The sequence below is a fragment of the Oryx dammah genome, unplaced genomic scaffold (genome assembly GCF_014754425.2).
Source record: "Oryx dammah isolate SB20612 unplaced genomic scaffold, SCBI_Odam_1.1 HiC_scaffold_5, whole genome shotgun sequence".
NCBI classification, from domain to species: Eukaryota; Metazoa; Chordata; class Mammalia; order Artiodactyla; family Bovidae; genus Oryx; species Oryx dammah.
In genome coordinates this window covers 99,488,061-99,509,118 of record NW_024070189.1, presented here as the reverse complement: position 1 = coordinate 99,509,118, position 21,058 = coordinate 99,488,061, and the positions used below count along the sequence as shown (strand labels likewise).

At 40.2% G+C, this 21,058-nt stretch overlaps 1 protein-coding gene across 1 annotated transcript; it reads right to left on the bottom strand.

Annotated features, from left to right (window-relative positions):
• Positions 1-12,026: 12,026 nt before the first annotated feature.
• LOC120864144 (olfactory receptor 1I1-like) lies at positions 12,027-12,977 on the bottom strand. The gene has a single exon (XM_040240982.1). It carries the CDS (start codon positions 12,975-12,977, stop codon positions 12,027-12,029), a length of 951 nt encoding a protein of 316 aa, XP_040096916.1.
• Positions 12,978-21,058: the final 8,081 nt, after the last annotated feature.

Sequence of the window (21,058 nt, the reverse complement as noted above, 5' to 3'; positions counted from 1 at the left end):
AGGTGTGAGTCTGTGATGATGGCCAGGATGATGAGCAGGTTTCCAAAGATGGTGACCAGGTACATGGGCAGGAACAGCCCGAAGAGGAAGATCTGATGCTCTGGCTTTTCTGAGAGTCCCAGGAGGAGGAATTCTGAGACTGCTGTTCGGTTTTCTGGTTCCATGGACAGCTTTTGTCTACCGCGAAGGAGAAAAGGAGGAAGATGAGAGACATAAAACTTGGAGTCAGAGATGGAGTTCTGTCTCAGCTCCCTGCAAACCTGTGTGCTTTGTGAAAACCCATGGAATTCTTACAGCTCCCTTCCATGGATTTCTGTTTCCCCAAGGAAAACCATCCATGTCTGAGAATCAGTTCAGTTCAGTTCAGTTTAGTTGCTCAGTCGTGTCTGACTCTTTGCGACCCCATGAATCGCAGCACACCAGGCTTTCCTGTCCATCACCAACTCCTGGAGTTCACTCAGACTCACGTCCATTGAGTCAGTGATGCCATCCAGCCATCTCATCCTCTGTCATCCCCTTCTCCTCCTGCCCCCAATCCCTCCCAGCATCAGAGTCTTTTCCAATGAGTCAACTCTTTGCATGAGGTGGCCAAAGTATTGGAGTTTCAGCTTCAGCATCATTCCTTCCAAAGAAATTCCAGGGCTGATCTCCTTCAGAATGGACTGGTTGGTCTCCTTGCAGTCCAAGGGACTCTCAAGAGTCTTCTCCAACACCACAGTTCAAAAGCATCAATTCTTCCGTGCTCGGCTTTCTTCACAGTCCAACTCGCATCCATGCATGACCACTGGAAAAACCATAGCCTTGACTAGACGGACCTTTGTTGGCAAAGTAATGTCTCTGCTTTTGAATATGCTATCTAGGTTGGTCAGAACTTTCCTTCCAAGGAGTAAGTGTCTTTTAATTTCATGGCTGCAATCACCATCTGCAGTGATTTTGGAGCCCAAAGAAATAAAGTCTGACACTGTTTCTACTGTTTCCGCATCTATTTGCCATGAAGTGATGGGACCGGATGCCATGATCTTCATTTTCTGAATGTTGAGCTTTAAGCCAACTTTTTCACTCTCCTCTTTCACTTTCATCAAGAGGCTTTTTAGTTCCTCTTCACTTTCTGCCATGGATAGGCTCAAATGTCTGACTTAGTTGTTTTGGGACAACTTAGGTATTGTTCATAAACACCCTCATTTCTCTTCATAGAGCCAAGCTTCATAGAAAATCAAAGTGAGAGACATCAAGTCCAAACCTGATCATCTTCTTTCTCTTCTTTTCCCTTCATCTTTCTCTCTTTCCTTCCCTCCTTCCCTCCCTTTCCTCTTCCATCCATAAGACATAATTTTAGCATCTCTTTTGGGTTCATGACTGGAGATATAAGGGTGAATAGCACTTTTCTGAAGAATCCCATGAACCCTAAGTTCATTAGGGGCACTTTATGATTTGCCCCAGGTGATGACTAGGTAGACCCCTTCTTATTTGTCGTGATGAGGCCCAGTGTTGGAAACTCCAGCAGAAGAGTGGAAACATAAAGTGGACAAATATACCTTTCACATTTTAACTTGAGTCCAGTATGTAAATTTATTCATTGGACTTTTTGATGAAGACCAAGGTCTTTTCTAGTATGAGGAAATTGGTGGTAGATCTGTATCAGCTGCCTTGCCTTAGCCATATAGATAGGCTGAAATCTGTGTTCTGTTTTTTTTCCATGAATGTGGAACAAGGAATTAAGGATCCTTGCAAAACAATCTGGGTACAGAATCCTTTCAGGTTTTTACACTTCTACATCCAAATTGTCTTCAATTACCTTGCTCATGTCTATTTTGACAGCAGTTTTTAAAAATGATTCCTTTTTGTTATTAAGTCTTTACAGAGCATACAATTTGGATTTCATGAAACCATATTTCCCATTCCTTTCCTCCCTTCCCCTTCCTTCCCTCTCTCCCTCCATTCCATCCTTCTTTCTTCCTTTCTCTTATAGTTTGTTAATTTTTATAGTATTATTTGGGATGTGAGTCTGAGTGAACTCCGGGAGTTGGTGATGGACAGGGAGGCCTGGCGTGCTGTGATTCATGGGGTTGCAAAGAGTTGGACACGACTGAGCGACTGAACTGAAGTGAACTGATAGTATTATTTAAATAATACATTTGTAGCAGCAACTGCAATCAGCTTGATCAGGTCTGGCATTATTTAAAAATGCCTCGAGCAGAAATGTTTCAGCAAGCTAGTGAGTAGGCCCCTGGCCTCAAGCATTCAGTGCACTGGGACAGTAGTCATGTCTATTCAGGGGAAACAGTGACTTTGAATGAACCCAGAATGCTGGTAAAGTGGAAGTTTTATAGAGAGCTTTCACACTAACAAAAGAATATCTGGAGCTTTAAAGCTAATGGCATTTTGGGGACTTCCCTGGTAGTCCAGTGGCTAAGATATCGTGCTCCCAGTGCAGGGGGCCCCAATCAGATCACGGACCAGGGAACTAGATCCCACATGCTGCAACTTAGGAGTCTGCGGCTGCAACTTAAGAATTGAGTTCACCTTTTGATTTCTTCTTTGTCCTGTTGGTTGCTCAGGAGCATGTTGTTTAATCTTCACATATCTGTGAATTTTTCAGTTTTTTTCTTTTAATTGATTTCCATACTAAGAAAAAATAAAGATCTCAAATAAACAACAACAACAACAACAAAGAGTTGAGTTCACATGCCCGTGTGCCGCAACTAAGACCTGGCACAGCCAAATAAACAAAATATATATTTAAAAACAAAAAGCTAATGGCGTTTTGGAAGTACATTTGGTCTCAGCAGTACCTTCACAGGACAAGAAATTCTGTATTTTCATATGATCTAGACAAACCATCACTGCTCCTTGAAACAGTTTTGTAACCTCAGTAAAATATACACTGTTGTATCATGTCAAACAGATGTTCAGAAAGTTTATTCAAAATAAAAACTCCAAGACACAGCCTGGACTATTCAAAGATAAGCAGTTTCCATGACAACATGGAAGGTGTGATCAAGTGTCAGTTTACAAAAAGTAGAATGTCCTACATACATATTCCTGGAGTTAATATGATGACAGAAAAGCAAGTTTGTAAAATAACATTCTGACATGAACTGATATGAAAATATGGACCACAGGAATGAATAGGAGAGAGCAAGTTTTAAAGAAATGCCAACACGTAGTCATGCCTGATCGTATTCTCATTCATACATTTTAAGCTGACAATGAGTTTGATCCTAGTTTTGTTTCCCCATCTATTTAGAAAGTTTCCATTATTTATTGGGAATTAGCAGGTTCATGGACATGAACTTGGGCAAACTTTGGGAGACGGTGAGGGACAGAGAGGCCTGGCGTGCTGCAGTCCATGGGGTCGCAAAGAGTTGGACATGACTGGGTGATTGAAAAACAATGACAATCAGGTTCATATAGAAAGTTCAGAGAAAGCAGATTCATACAAGACCACCAAAGCTTGGTTGCGTTTGCCTCTTTAAGTCTCCATTTTCCAGTGAATGTGTTTATCCTTCCTTTAAATTAATGAAGATTTATAGAGAAAACATTAGGTGCTGGGCACTATACATGTCTCTTATGCTACATAGACAACATAGAAAAAAACCCCAATGTGTCATGATTCACCAGATCCTTGTAAAATGTTAACATCATCTCTTTCCAGCAATGAGAGGATTTTCCTTTGCTGCCCTCATTTCTTTTTTTAAAAAATTAATTTATTTATTTTAATTGGAGGCTAAATACTTTACAATATTGTAGTGGTTTTTGCCATACATTCACATGAATCAGCCATGGGTGTACATGTGTTCCCCAACCCGAACCCCCCTTCTATCTCCCTTCCCATCCCGTCCCTCAGGGTCATCCTGGTGCACCAACCCTGAGGACCCTGTCTCATGCATCAAACCTGGACTGGCGATCTATTTCACATAGGATAATATACATGTTTCAATACTGTTCTCTCAAATCATCCCACCCTCGCCTTCTCCACAGAGTCCAAAAATCTGTTCTTTACATCTGTGTCTATTTTGCTGTCTCACATATAGGGTCATCATTACCATCTTTCTAAATTCCATATATATGCGTTAATACACTGTATTGGTGTTTTTCTTTCTGACTTACTTCACTCTGTATAATAGGCTCCAGTTTCATCCACTTCACTGGAACTAATTCAAATGCATTCTTTTTAATAGCTGAGTAATATTTCATTACGTATATGTACCACAGCTTTCTTATCCATTCATCTGCTGATGGACATCTAGGTTGTTTCCATGTCCCGGCTATTGTAAACAGTGCTGCGATGAACATTGGAGTACATGTGCCTCTTTCAATTCTGGTTTCTTAAGTGTGTTTGCCCAGCAGTGGGATGCTGCCCTCATTTCTTACCTGGTTAAGTCCTCTGGTCTTAAAACCAATTTCTGACATGCACATATGAGGCATTTAATGGCAACAAAAGTGTTGAGACTTCTAAGGAACAACACTTATTTTTTTTTTTAATTTTCTTTTATTTTTTGGCTGAGCTGCATGGCATGTGAATTCTTAGGTTCCTGACAAGGGATTGAACTTGCACCCCTACAGAGGGGGATGCAGAGTCTTAACTACTGGACCACCAGGGAAGTCCCCAGAGTTTCTTCATGTGTAGATTTCACAATGACTCTGAGAGGTATATGGTGTTGACCACAACTAATAATAGAAAGACGGGCTGGCACTTCTCTGGCAGAGTAGTTGTTAAGAATCCACATTTCCATGCTTCCACTGCAGAGGTCATGGGTTCAGTTCCTGGTCTGAACCCACATGCCAGGTGGTGCAGTGAAAAAAAAAAAAGACGGGAGCTGAGAGGGATGTTCTGGGCACTCAGCCTGTAGGTGGTTGGGCTCTTAGTTGAACTGAGATTTATTTTCACTCTCTCAAACTCCATTGCTTCCGAGTATGGCCACTCACACGCTGTGAGCAGTGGTTTTTCATAGTTAAACTCTGCCAACATGTTCTAAGTTATCCTCTTCTATTAAAGTGTTTTAGATTCTTATCTACCTGCCTTCCAAGAACATTGGTTTATGGAAAGATTGAAGGTTTGCTGAAGTAAATGGGACTACACAGTATATAGTTCAATCAGGATAAGAAAGGTGATAGGTGATCCCATGGTGTTTTAAGAACAAGGAAGAGATGCTAATCCCTGCTATGAGGAGCAGGACCATGGAAGGGGAACAGGTGGTAAAAGGGAGCTTTAGGAAAGTGGGCAGCACAAGCTCTTCCTGGATAACCTCGAGAGATCTCCAGCAGAGATTCAATTAATTTTCAAGGGTTTTTAGAGCTGGGTTTGAGGTTTTTATAGGGTGATGCTCAGGTTTCTCTGGGCCTCCTATATTCCTGTGAGTCCATTGCTGGCTACACATTTCCAGCTGTCTTTGGTTGTTGACAGGAAGTCCTTGCTTGCACTAGGACAGTGGTTCTCAGCCTTGAGTATATATCAGTGCCACCGAGGGAGCTGGTTAAAATCCCATGCCTTGGAGTGTCTGGGATGGGGCTTGAGAAACAATAGTTCTAGGAAGTTCTCAGGGGACACAGCTGCTACTGGTCCAGGACTGTACTTGAAGAACCTCAGCTTTGAAAAAACTGTTTTATGGTGACCTCCATCCACAGGCCAAAAATGCTTTTTCTCCATATGACTAGCTATAGTGAGTTTGTCCTCTGTACCTTTTGCCCTCTCACAGACTACAGAATTGCTCTCAGTCCCTCTTCTTTTTCTTTCTCCCTCTCCCCTCACAGTCTCTCTCCTTTCAGGAAGAGGTGCAGTTCCTCTTCCCCAACCCCTCCAGTTCGCTCCTGTTCTCCATCCTTGGCTGACTTACCAGGAGGGTGTTACCAAGAGAATGGTCTTGGCAGACTCCGTCTCCACTGGATCCCACAGGATTCTGAGGTCAATGCTAAGACACCAGGAAAGACATGAGGAGACCCGCCAGCTGTGACGTCTGAGGGGAGTCTGATGTCTGTGGTGTAGAGGAGGGAATCGTGTATTCCCACCCCAGCTGGGGTATGTGAACAAGGTCACAGCAGGGTATTTAGAGTTTGAGGGCTCTTGGGCATTTTAATCCCATGACTCCTTGTTAAGGGGGAAGATGCTAATTGTCTTGTTTGTATTCTTGCCACTTGTGACCTGTTGTCTGGGGTATGGGCACTTTGGGATAATGCAGTGGGTGACAAAGTGGAGGATACACTCCACTAAGGATACATTCTCACTAGGAAACACCCTCATGTCCCTTCCCAGCCCAAACTGAACTTCATGGCAGTTCCCATGCAGGGTGGTCTGGAGGTTCAAGCCCCTCCCCAGGCTGCTCAGGTGCCTGAATCTATGTCCTTTCACTCCTTCCATCATGAAGAAAACTCCAGGAGGATAGGGAACTTATACAGTTGGGTTCACCAGTGAAAGCTCCTGGAAAGTAATCAATAAATTTATGCTGCATAAATCAGTATCAGTTCAGTTGCTCAGTCATGTCCAACTCTTTGTGACCCCAAGGACTGCAGCACACCAGGCTTTCCTGTCCATCACCAACTCCTAGAACTTGCTGAAACTTATGTTTATCGAGTTGGTGATGCCATCCAACCATCTCATCCTCTGTCATCCCCATCTCCTGCCTTCAGTCTTTCCCAGCATCAGGCTCTTTTCCAGTAAGTCAGTTCTTTGCCTCAGGTGGCCAAAGTATTGGAGCTTCAGCCTCAGCAACAGTCCTTCCAATGAATACATAGGACTGATTTTCTCTAGGATTGACTGGTTTGATCTTGCAGTTCAAGGAACTTTCGAGAGTCTTCTCCAACACCACATTTTGAAAGTATCAATTCTTTGGTGCTCAGCTTTCTTTATGGTCCAACTCTCACATCTATACATGACTACTGGAAAAACCATAGTTTGATTAGAAGGACCTTTGTTGGCAAAGTAATATCTCTGCTTTTTAATATGCTGTCTAGGTTTGTCATACCTTTTCTTCCAAGGAGCAAGCGTCTTTTAATTTCATGGCGCAGTCACCATCTACAGTGATTTTGGAGCCCAAGAAAATAAAGTCTCTCACTGTTTCCATTGTTTCCCTGTCTATTTACTGTGAAGTGATGGGATCAGATTCCATGATCTTCATTTCTTGAATGTTGAATTTTAAGCCAGCTTTTTCACTCTCCTCTTTCACTTTCATCAAGAAGTTCTTTAGTTGTTCTTTGCTTTCTGCCATAAGGGTGGTGTCATCTGCCTATCTGAGGTTATTGATATTTCTCCCCTGCAATCTTGATTCCAGCTTGTGTTTCATCCAGTCCAGCATTTTGCACAATGTACTCTGCATATAAATAAATAAGGTGACAATATACAGCCTTGACATACTCCTTTCCTAATTTTGAACCAGTCCATTGTTCTGTGTCCAGTTCTGTTTCTTCTTGACCTGCAGGCAGGCTTCTCAGGAGGCAGGTAAGGTGGTCTGGAATTCCCACCTCTTTAAGAATTTTTCCACAGTTTGTTGTGATCCACACAGTCAAAGGTTTTACTGTAGTCAGTGAAGCAGAAAAATGATGTTTTTCTGAAATTCTCTTGCTTTTTCTATAATCCAACAGATGTTGTCAATTTGATCTCTGGTTCCTCTGGCTTTTCTAAATCCAGCTTGAACATTTGGAAGTTCCTGGGTCATGTACTGTTGAAGCCTAGGTTGGAGAAATTTGAGCATTATTTTGTTAGCGTGTGAGATGAGTGCAATTGTGTGGTAGTTTGAACATTTTTTGGCGTTGCCTTTCTTTGGGATTGGAATAAAAACTGACCTTTTCCAGTCCTGTGGCCACTGCTGAGTTTTCCAAATTTGCTGATCTATTGAGTGTATCACTTTAACAGCATCATCTTTTAGGATTTGAAACAGCTCATCTGGAATTCCATCACCTCCACCAGCTTTGTTCATTGTGATGCTTCCTAAGGCCCACTTGACTTCACATACCAGTATGTCCGGCTCTAGGTGAGAGATCATACCGTCATGGTTATCAGGGTTATGAGGATTGTTTTTGTACAGTTCTTCTGTGTATTCTTGCCACCTCTTCTTATTATCTTCTGCTTCTGTTATTTCTACCATTTCTGTCCTTTATTGTGCCCATCTTTGCATGAAATGTTCCCTTGGTATCTCTGATTTTCTTGAAGAGATCTCTAGTCTTTCCCATTCTATTGTTTTCCTTTATTTCTTTGCAGTGATCACTTAGGAAGGCTTTCTTATCTCTCCTTACTATTCTTTGGAACTCTGCATTCAGATGGGTATATATTTCCTTTTCTTTCCAGAGGGGACCAAGCTTATTTTTGAATGGAGATTAAGGGATTTCTCATCAACTCTTGAATCAAAACTGTTGGTGGACTTTATTCTTTGGTGTTTGGGTTTCTATGTCATGCCTCCCATTTCTGTTTACCTTTTAATCTTTTGGATCCTTCTATTTTTACCTTCTCCCCAACTGGCTTTTTAATGTCTTAAAAATGTTAACTTTTAAAATGTGTAAATACTAAGTCTTGGTTAAGGAATTATTCATGCACCACATTTTTTTTTTATCCATTCCTTTGTTAATGAACATTTAAATTGATTCCATGTCTTGGCTATTGTAAGTACTACTGTAATGAACATTGGGGTGCATATATCTTTTAGAATTATGGTTTTTCTCTGGGCATATGTCCATGAGTAAGACTGTGGAATCATATGGTAAATTAGCCATAAAAAAGAGTGAAATAATGCCATTTGCTGTAATATGGATGGAACCAGAGATTATCTTACTAAGTGAAGTAATCAGAGAAAGAAAAATATATGATATCACGTATATGTGGAACCTAAAAAATAATATAAGTGAAGTGAAAGTATTATAAGTTAAACTAATATAAGTAAAACTATGGTGATACTAGTGGTAAAGAACCCACCTGTCAATGCAGGAGATGTAAGAGATGTGGGTTTGATCCCTGGGTCAGGAAGATCCCCTGGAGGAGGGCATGGCAACCAACTCCAGTATTTTTGCCAGGGGAATTCCATGGACAAAGGTGCCTGGAGGGCTACAGTCCATGGGTCACAAAGAGTTGGACATGAATGAAGTACCTGAGCATTCAAGCATTACAAGTGAAGCTAAGTGAAACTGTTTGCAAAACAGAAACAAACTCACAAAGTTCAGAAACAAACTTACAATTACCAAATGGAAATGTGGGGCAGGAGGAATAAATTAGGAGTTTGGGATTCATATATACACACTACTATGTATAAAACAGATAATCAATAAGGACCTACTGTATAGAACAGGAACTTTCTGCTCAATGTTGTATAATAATCAATATGGTAAAAGAATCTGAAAAAGAATGGATACATGTATATGTATTACTGAGTCACTTTGCTGTACACCTGAAACTAACATGACAACTCTACTCACTAAAATTAAAAAAAATTCATGCAATGGAATAATGAAATGTTCCCCAATCCAGGTCCTTATTCATCCAGTTCTTAGCAAGGCCCCTCAATGAATAATCTCTCTTAGTGGCTTCTGTGTAACCTTCCAGAGTTTCTACACAGACATAAACACACACCCACACACACACACCCACACACACACACACAGACACACACACAGACACACACACAGAGTTCCTTCTGGGAACTGTGAGGAAGAATCTGTTCGTGCCTCAGAGTCTCTAAGATTTTGGTTTGCTGGCAATCTCTGGCATTCCTTGGCTTTTAGAAGCATCACCTTGATCTCTTCCTTCATCTTCACATGGATTTTTCTGTGGGTGCATGTCTGTCAAAATTCTACCTTTTTTATAAGGAGGCCAGTCACAGTGGATTAGAACCCTAATGACCTTGTTATAATTTGATTACCTTGCAAAGACCCTATTTTCAGAAATGGTCACTTTGTTAGGTACTAAGGCGATGGCACCCCACTTCTTGCCTGGAAAATCCTATGGACAGAGGAGCCCAGTAGGCTGCAGTCCATGGGGTCGCTAAGGGTCGGACACGACTGAGCGACTTCACTTTCACTTTTCACTTTCCACTTTCATGCATTGGAGAAGGAAATGGCAACCCACTCCAGGGTTCTTGCCTGGACAATCCCAGGGACAGGGGAGCCTGGTGGGCTGCTGTCTATGGGGTCGCACAGAGTCGGACATGACTGAAGCAACTTAGCAGCAGCAGCAGCAGGGATTTTCCCAGTGGTCATGTATGGATGTGAGAGTTGGACTGTGAAGAAAGCTGAGCGCCAAAGAATTGATGCTTTTGAACTGTGGTGTTGGAGAAGACTCTTGAGAGTCCCTTGGACTGCAAGGAGATCCAACCAGTCCATTCTGAAGGAGATCAGCCCTGGGATTTCTTCGGAAGGAATGATGCTAAAGCTGAAACTCCAATACTTTGGCCACCTCATGTGAAGAGTTGACTCATTGGAAAAGACTCTGATGCTGGGAGGGATTGGGGGCAGGAGGAGAAGGGGATGACAGAGGATGAGATGGCTGGATGGCATCACTGAGTTGATGGTCGTGAGTCTGAGTGAATTCCAGGAGTTGGTGATGGACAGGGAGGCCTGGCGTGCTGCGATTCAAGGGGTTGCAAAGAGTCGGACACGACTGAGTGACTGAACTGAACTGAACTGAAGGGGTTAGATTGCAACATATCTGTTTGGAGGACATATTTCAGTCCCTAATCCAACCTCTTCATGTAGCCTAGCCCACCGCATCCACTTGTTGCTGACAGCACCTATAGAATCATATTGGGTTTGGAACCATGTGATGGAATCTCAGGAAATACATGGACTCTGTGGTTAGTTCAGGGCCAGTGTCCTCCCACTGTGGTCTGTGTGCTGCCTGCTTCAGGACCACCTGGAGAGCCTGCTAAGAAGGCAGCTTCCAGGGTCCAGTGTCAGCCTGCTGAATCACGATCTCCATGATCCAATGCCAGCCTCTCCTATGTCCCAATCTGGGGTACATGGGAGGCCTGTTGATGACATTGATCCCCATGCAAAGTCAGGACCACTAGGCCCCCTGTGAGACTGAGGTTGATGACTGCTGAATCGGAAAGCAAGTGAGTTCATCTCATGTTCTCAGTCCTTCCTCCAGTCACTTAGGAAGCATGGTGATACACACTTCTTTTTTTTAAGACACAGATCATTTATTTATTTTTTACTTTTACTGGAGTATAGTTGCTTTAAATATTGTGTCAGTTTCTGCTGTATAGCAAAGCGAATCAGTTACACATATACATGTATCCCATCTCTTTTATACTTCCTTCCCATGTATGTTAGCAAAGCACTGAGCAGAGTTCCCTGTGCTATACAGTAGGTTCTCATTAGTTATCCATCTTATACATAGTATCAGTAGTGTATAAATGTCAGTCCCAATCTCCCAGTCCCTCCTACTTCCCATGCCCCCTTGGTGTGCATAAGTTTGTTGTTTATGTCTGTGTCTCTATTTCTGCTTTGTAAATAAATTCATCTGTACCATTTTTTTATATTCCACATATAAGTGATACTATATGATACTCATTTTTCTCCTTCTGACTTACTTTACTCTGTATGACAGTCTTTAGGTGCATTGAGACCTCTGCAAATTGTACTATTTTGCTCCTTTTTATGGCTGAGTAATATTTCATTGTATAAATGTATCACATCTTCTTTACCCATTCCTCTGTTGATGGACTTTTAGGTTGCTTCCACATTATCTTTATTGAAGACAAAGATCTTCATTAAAATTGAGTGTAGCTAATCTTTCATTCAACTAGGATTATCCATGTACCATTTCTATAAGACACCCCAGAAGGACCAATTTATGGCTACTTCAAAATCTCCTACTCTGACCTTCAGGAGGAAGAAAACCATGGGGAAAACACACATCTTTCCTTTCCTGCAGTGCTTCATTCATCTCTTATGACAGACACATTTACCGTGTTGACCTGTGATGATTTGTTGACAGACCTCTATTCCATACCAGACTCTGAATGCCTTGAGAGCAGCAATGGATGTGTTTCAGTGTCCCATGCACTGAACTGTGGTCCTGGAACATGGCAGGTGCCGAACAGCTATTCTGCCCTAGGACTGATGGGTGCTACTTTGCCACCCAGCTTCCTCAGGGCTGCCTTCATGTCCTTGTTCCGTAGGCTGTAGATAAAGGGGTTCAGCATGGGAATGATCACAGCATACATCAGGGCAGCTGCCTTATCCTTCTGGGAGGAAATGGGAGATGCCGGCTGCAGGTACACAGCAAAGATGGTGCCATAGAATAGTGTCACCACAGTGAGGTGTGAGCCACAAGTGGAGAAGGCTTTCCATTTGCCCTGAGCAGAAGGGATCCTGAAGATTGTCCGAAAAATGCAAGTATAAGAGAAGACTTTGCACACGAGGGGGCTGATGCCCATCACAATGCCAAAAGCAAAAATCACCAACTCATTGGTGTGTGTGTCTGAGCAGGAGAGCTTCAGCAGGGGCATGAGGTCACAGAAGAAGTGGGGGATTTCAGAGCCAGCGCAGAAGGTCAACTGAGCCATGAGGCTGGTGTGGACAATGGACTGGAGGTTGGTGATCAGCCACGACCCCACCACCAGCAGCCCACACACACGGGGACTCATGATGGCCAAGTAGCGCAGAGGGTGGACAATGGCCATGAACCGATCAATGGCCATCACAGCCAGGAGGAAGCTGTCCATGGTCCCAAACAGGTGGAAGGCATACATCTGGGCAAGGCAGCCTGAAAAGGGGATGGCTTTGCTTTGTGTCCAGAGGTTCACCAACATTTTGGGGACAGTGGTGGAAGAGAAGAAGATGTCAATGAGGGACAAGTTGGAGAGGAAGAAGTACATGGGTGTGTGGAGGTGTGAGTCTGTGATGATGGCCAGGATGATGAGCAGGTTTCCAAAGATGGTGACCAGGTACATGGGTAGGAACAGCCCAAAGAAGAAGATCTGATGCTCTGGTTTTTCTGAGAGTCCCAGGAGGAGGAATTCTGAGACTGCTGTTTGATTTTCTGTTTCCATGGATGGCCTGTGTCTACTGTGAAGGAGAAAAGGGCAGAGGGAACCAACATAAAGTTGGGAATCAAACAATACTACAAAGCTACAGTCATCAAAACAATATGGCACTGGTACAAAAACAGAAATATAGATCAATGAAACAGAATAGAAAACCCAGAAATAAACCCATGCGTCTATGGTCAATTAGTCTAAGACAAAGGAGCAAGGCTATACACAGTTGGAAAGACAGTCTCTTCAACATGTGATGCTGGGAAAATTGGACAGCTACATGGGAAAAAATAAGATTAGATTATTCTTTAACACCGTACACAAAAATAAGCTCAATGTGAATTAAAGACCTAAATGTGAGACCAGACACTATAAAACTCCTAGAGGAAATCATAAGCAGGACAGGCTCTGATATAAATCAAAGCAATATCTCTTTTGATCCATCTCCCAGAATAATGGAAATAAAAACAAAATAAACAAATGGGACCTATCAGGGAATGTTTAACAGGAGGATTCCTACATGCTGTTTCCCATAAATCCTCTGTTCCTTATCAGTTTCTGTTGCCAGAAACCAGTGGTACGGCACGCCGCTCCCAGGACTGAGGTCATAGGATGAGACAGGCTTGAATCTCCTTCAGTAAACATTCTCCTTATGACAAAACTGCTTAGCCTCGATCCTCTTTCTTGAGATGTGGATTGTCTCCTGACCTTGTGACCATTATTAATCCCTTATTCCCTTGGTAATGGTTGCTGTATGTTTGGTTTTCTGATCTTTATCTTTTTTTTTTTTTTTTTAAATTTATTTATTTATTTTTAATTTTTACTTTACAATTCTGTATTGGTTTTGGCATAGATTGACATGAATCCACCACAGGTGTACATCATTGTCGAAAGAAATTTCTTGTACGACAGCCTATATATACTCACAGAAAGATCATTAAAGCACCTTTGCTCCATCAGAGCCTGGGTCTTCGTGTCTTTCTTTCTCTCTCTCTCTCTCTTTCACTTTCTTATTGTCGACTCCAGACCACCAGGTCCTGGTCCATTAAAGGACCTTAACAAGTGGCGCCCAAACAGGGCCTTGGCATACGTGGCATTTCGGGCAGAGTGACTCAGGGGCTACTGAGGTCGGGACCTATTGAGGTCAGTAAGTACTAAGACACGGGTCAAATGGCCGGAAAGCCCCATCATTTCTCTACTTCACCATTTGTTTAAAGCTCAGGGACTTTTGGTTTCGCGCCAGTGAATAGAGGCTTGCTTTCAAACAGTGGTTAAATGTAATCCTTGGTTTCCTGATAAAGGCAGTTTTGATTTAGAAACTTGGCACCAGGTCAAAGAAAATGTTGAATGAGCTGCCAGGAAGGGAAAAAATATTCCAATTGATTTATGGCCCCTATGGGCCCTCATTAAAGGTGTAATTCTGCCATTTCAAGGTAAATTCTAGCCCTCCCAATATTTGACAACAGACAGAACACTTATTACATGAATATAAATTAAATGATAAAACTTTACAAAAGGTCCAATTAAAATAATATAAAATATTTCAAAGTTTTCCTACTAATCCTATCCCGGCTACTCCAAATGCTCTTCCTCTGCCAACAGGTGCAACTCCAAAAGTCTCTCCTTTGCTAGAACCTAATAATTCTGATAATGACTCTCCTGAGACAACTTTTGACACCAAAACCAGCAATACTTTTTTAGATAATAATGATAAGTCCTTAACACAGACTCATATTTGCAAAAAATTGGCCCTTACTCTCTCTTCTTCATGACAGAGGCTCTCTGAATTACTGGCTTTGCAATCATAAATCTCTGAAGCCAATGGTTTCTCTGCCTTTCCAATTTTAAGAAATCCTGATGCTCAAGGGCACATAATACCACAATATGAATGTATTATTATTATTTTTTTTTACAAGCAACAGATGAAAAAGGCTATAACTATGTATGGCCCACATTCGCCTTTTACTAAAGAGCTTCTAAATGTTGTGGCATTTTCTATTGGAAATTATTCTCTATGATTGTCGAGTTTTAATAAAAGCTCTCCTTAAACCAGGAGAATATCTTCAGTGGACAATGTGGTTTCATGATATAGCCAGAGATCATGCTAACAAGAATGCTCGAGCTGGCACTCCCCAAACCAAATTACTTTTGAAATGTTAACTGGTGCCAGACAATTTGATACCATAGAAGCTCAAATACAATGCCCTCCCTTGTTGCATGAAAATTAAAAACAGTGGCCCTTGAAGCTTGGGATCGAATTACTCCTCAAGGAGAGCCTACAGGTAGCTACTCTAAAACATTACAAGGACCTGATGAACTCCGGGAGTTGGTGATGGACAGGGAGGCCTGGCGTGCTGCGATTCACGGGTCACAAAGAGTCGGACACGACTGAGCAACTGAACTGAACTGAACTGAATGAAAATTATGCCAATTTTTTAGCTAGATTAGAAACTGCTATTTCCCGTTCTGTAATCAGAGAAGAAACCAAAAAACAGCTAGAGAAATTACTTGCTTATGAAAATGCAAATCAGAAATGTCAAAAAGCTATTGCTCCAATTCCTGAGACTGGGACCATTACTGATTGTTTGAAGGCTTGTTGCAATCTAGGATCAGAAACTCAAAAGATGCAAATGCTAGCTGAGACAATGGCTGCTGCCTTTAGAAAGGGAAATGAAGGATGCTTTACATGTGGAGATAAAAACAATTTAAAAAAGGACTGCCCTAAGAAGGCTAAAAAAAACTTACAAGAATCTGCCCTCGCTGCCATCGATATACCAGCCCTAAGTGATTTTTTTCCTTTACCCTCAAGCAGTCCCTTCTAGAGTACCTACTGGACTTTTTGGACCTCTATCCCCACAAACCTTTGGTCTTTTACTTGTCCAATCTAGTTTGACTGCTAAAGGAATTACTGTTCACCCTGGAATAATTAATTCAGATTATAAAGGAGAGATTCAAATTATGATGTCATCTCAGATTCTATGGCAATTCAAAAAGGGGGACAAAATTGTTCAATTGCTTCTTTTGCCTTACATTTCTATTAATTCCTCTAATAATGTACAGACAGGTGGATTCAGCAGTACAGATCAAAAACAATCCTTATGGACATCATTGGTATCTGATTATGCCCGACCAAATATAAATATCAAAATTAATGGTAAAAGATTTTCTGGTCTCCTCGACATTGGATCTGATATTACTATTATTTCCAAACACTTATGGCCCAAATCCTGGCCTATACAAAAGGTCTCTTGCCAAACTGTGGGAATTTCTCAAACTAAAGTACAAGAAGTCTATCAAAGTGTTCAAATATACCCATATGAGGGACCAGAAGGCCAACCTGTATCATTAAGACCTTATGTGATAAATGCACCCATTAATCTAATAGGATGACCTTTCTATGCAACGGCAAACTCAGATATACATTCCACATTTTTCCTAGGGGCCACTACTCATTTAACAAAAGCAATTATTAAAATAACTTGGAAGAATGACGAGCCTATTTGGACAGAGCAATGGCCCTTTAAGAAACAAAGATTACAGGCTGCTAAAGAACTTATAGACACACAATTAGAATTAAAACATATTGAGGAATCTTGCTCTCCTTGGAACTCTCCTATTTTTGTTATATATATACATAAAATCTAACAAATGGCATCTCTTAACAGACCTTAGAAAAGTTAATGCATCTATGAAACCTATGGGTGCATTACAACCAGGGATCCCATCACCTACTACTAGTCCTCAAAATTGGCACATTATTATTACTGATTTACAAGATTGCTTTTTAAATATACCCTTACACTCTTTAGACCGAGAGAAATTCACTTTCTTTCTCCCTTTTCCTAATCACATTGGGCCTCATAAAAGATTTCAATAGACTGTGTTACCTCAAGGTATGCTTAATAGTCCTACTATTTGTCAAAATTTTGTACCCAAGGCTTTACATTCAATGTGATAGCAATTCCCTCATGCATATATCATTAATAATACACTGTAGCTACAAAAAAGAGAAATGATATTTTTGACACTGAATAGCCATGATATTCTTTAGACTCCAGAGAAAACTGATTAAAATAAATTCTTTGAAATTGCAAAACTGGTTCTTCTTACACGTGCAGTTAGGAAAAGGTTAACTTGTTAAAATATTTCTTTGGAGCTCCAATCTGCCTGGGGAACAAAAACAGGCCTAAGAAAAAGCCTAAAGTTAACTGTTATCATGTCCTTGGGATACACAGCCCACTGCATCTGGGAGTCCAGCCATAAGCAAATTGGTGAAACTCAGAAAAAAAAAAAAATCAAAAAGATATTTTAAATTTCAAGTGGAAAATGATGTCTGTCTATCTAAAATTATCTATGTCTCAATGTATGTCTTTGTTTTTGGACAATATGAAGTTAATGAGCTCTATTTAAATTCAAGTTCACGTGAACTGAAAAATATTTAATGTCAAATATAATGTTTATTTAAATATAAATATAATTTAAATATAATTATTAATCTAATTAAGACATGTCTTAAATTATCAACATTATATAATACTTTCATTGTGCCTAGATTTAAGGTAAACTGTTTGTCAACAAAAAAGTAACTCTTTATATATAAATATATAAATGAGATGAAAACTTTTAGATAAACTCTCTTAAAAATAATTATATTTTAAAAATGTCTATCTAAAATAATCTCTTAGGATTGGGGTAACTTAAATTTCTAGAATTGTACTAAACTAAATGATAAAAGTTTATTAAATAGCTATGTCATTTCCAAATAAAATAAAATTTTAAAACATTAATTACTGAACACTAACTTCCTCTTACAAAAAGTTTTTCTTACAGAAAAACTAAAGAGATTTTAGACTATTAATAAATATATAAATATAAGTATATTTATATAATATAATAAATATATTCACCAATCTATAAAATGCTAATATGCAAGACACTTCATAGTTGCTAAAGAAAAGTAAGATGTATGCTTTTAATAAAAGGATATAAGAAATGGCAAATAAAATGATGAATACAAAAATATAAAAAAGGTTTATGACAAATGAAAGAGAATTTTATGGGAAATGGATGTAACTCATTGCCTTGAACTTTCTTTCTCTTCCTTCTTACGTCTCAATCGATACAAATTCTTCTTTTATATGGGCCACACCTCTCCGACATGAAACTACATGACATGTTATAACCCACCTGTTAGCTTACTCTGCAATAATGAGAACACCTAATTCTATAAAAACAGACAATGGCCCTGCCTATATTTCTAAGCAGTTCAAATAATTTTTACATTCATTATTAAACAGATTACAGACATTCCTTATAATCCACAAACACAAAACATAGTTAAGCAAACACATTACACGCTGAAACTACAAATAAAAAATTAAATAAGGGGAATACACAGGAACACTTTTATCTTCCTTATCTAGAAGAGACTTTACTAGGTTCCAATGCAATATATTCTTTAAGCCTATAACTATTGTTAATATAGCTTTATTTGTTTTAAATTTTTTTAACTTACCTCCAGGAGATATTTTGACAAAAGCAGAAAAGCATTTCGAGACACTGAAGGACACCTCCCTTCTTTTGCCCATTTGGTATCAAGACGGGTTAACTAATCAATGGAAATCTAGGCAACTAATCTTACAGGGAGAGGGGTATGCTTGTATTTCTCCAGATGGATCCAATGAACTCACATGGCTTCCTCTTCGGAAGATTTGACCTACGGGGGCCCCCGACATTTTAACTAGAGATGGAACAACAAAAACCCCAAGAGGAAGAAATTCCAATATAAGCCATGGCAGCTTTAAAAATTTCCAAAAAACGCCACACTAGACGTCATCGACCTTATGATCTCCCTACTTGGGGACAGATAAAAACCCTTACTAATCAAGCTGAAAATCTGATTTCTCAGCAGGGAATGCCTCGGAATCCTGAAAATATTTTTGTCGCTATTCTTGCTTTGCTTGCTTTTGCTTCCCCCGCTCAGGCTGACTTGATTGATCACACTTATTGGGCTTATATACCTAACCCCCGCTTTTATTGTAGGTTATAGAATGGACAGATATAAGACCAATCTCGTCCACTAATGACTCAACACATATGCCCCCTCCTTGGAGCTTGCAGGGGCCCTCTCATCCCGAGGAAGAAGGAAGACATTTCTCTAGGCTATGAAATCCTTCCTTTATGTATGGGCCCAACAAAATTATGTATTAATGTTAGTCGACAAACATGGGCTTTCATCCTGCCTCCTGAAAGGAACTTCCACACATTTCTTGGACTGTTTACTGCCCTGTCCTTTTATAAAAACCATGTCAATACTACATGTCAATACATACAAAAGTTAGAATGTAAGGGGCTTACTTATAAAGACTTTAAATATACTCCTGTTTATTGAGATAAATGTCAAGCTAAATCAGGGAAATTAATGTTTATGGCCAATTACACCATTGTTAATTGGGGACCCCATAGTATGTGCGTATCTAACTGCTCAGATGATATTAACAGCACTATGTGTGACTATGCTACTCAAGCAGCAGAGAAGGTTACTAACACTATAATGGAGCATTACCATGACAAAGGACTTTTTGGGAGGCTTGACGGTGGAATGGCCCCCCTCGTCCTCGAATTGTCCTCGACAAACAGATTGGGCCTGAACAATCGGACATCTGGAAACTTGCTGTGAGCACCAAAGAACTTGGAACTTGGACTGGACATTTCACAGGGACCAATCGTAGTCATAGAAACTATTTCCTTTGTTATAATCAATCATATTTCATACAAGCTTGTGTTCCCCTTCCTTTTGTTCTAGCTATAGGAAGTTTACAATTCAATAAGACTTTATGTTCTGTAACTTGTATAAATTGCAAATTATATACTTGTCTTAACGCTTCTGTTTTCCTAAGAAATGCATCCCTTTAGATTCTTTTATCTCAACGTAGTCTGTGGTTACCAATAAATCTCCAGTGGCTCTAGGAAGAAGGTCCCATGGCTGGACTTGCTTCCTAGTTACTTACTAAACTGCTCCGGTGATCTAAATGATTCATTGGATGGCTGATTCTTGGCATTTTGGGATTAATAGCTATTTGCACCACTGCTGCTGTTACTGGTGTTGCTTTACAAACCTCAATTCAAACACATAATTTTATCCAAAATTGGACTAAAGATGCTCATACTATGTGGGTCACTCAGGCTCAGATAGATGAGGATATTCGAGATGAAATACAGGAACTAAAAACAGCCACCAAATGGGTTGGAGACCAATTAATAGATGAACAAAAACAGGTGATGCTTAAATGTGATTGGAATTCTACTCAATTTTGTGTTACTCCTGTTCAATTCAATCATAGTGCCTACAACTGGGAATAAATCAAATTTCATTTACACATGATAATGCTTCTCTGAATGTACAATTATTACAAAAAGAAATCTGAAACCTTTTCTAAAAATCTGCCCTCTTCCACTAATTTGAAAACTTTAGCTGAACAACTAGCTGATCAATTATCTGGGCTGGACCCATGCAGATGGTTTCAAAGCATTACTCACACCATCGGGTCTGGAACTATAATTTTGGTAGTTGTCTTGATAATTATATTTGTCATTTACCATTGCCTTCATGCAAAAATTGTTAAAACTAAACAAACTCAAATGGTCAGAACCCTTTAAACAAATATTATAAATAAATAAGGGGGAATTATCAGGGAATGTTTAACAGGAGGATTCCTACATGCTGTTTCTCATAAATCCTCTGTTCCTTATCAGTTTCTGTTGCCAGAAACCAGTGGTATGGCATGCCACTCCCAGAACTGAGGTCATAGGATGAGACAGGCTTGAATCTCCTTCAGTAAACATTCTCCTTACGACAAAACTGCTTAGTCTCGATCCTCTTTCTTGAGATGTGGATTGTCTCCTGATCTTGTGACCATTATTAATCCCTTATTTCCTTGGTAACGGTTGCTGTATGTTTGGTTTTCTGATCTTTATCACTGTCGAAAGAAATTTCTTGTACAACAGCCTATATATACTCACAGAAAGATCATTAAAGCACCTTTGCTCCATCAGAGCTTGGGTCCCCATGTCTGTCTGTCTTTCTCTCTTTCACT

Coding starts and splice junctions, on each gene's coding strand:
- LOC120864144 (XM_040240982.1), bottom strand. CDS start 12,977: ATGGAAACAGAAAATCAAACAGCAGTCTCAGAATTCCTCCTCCTGGGA.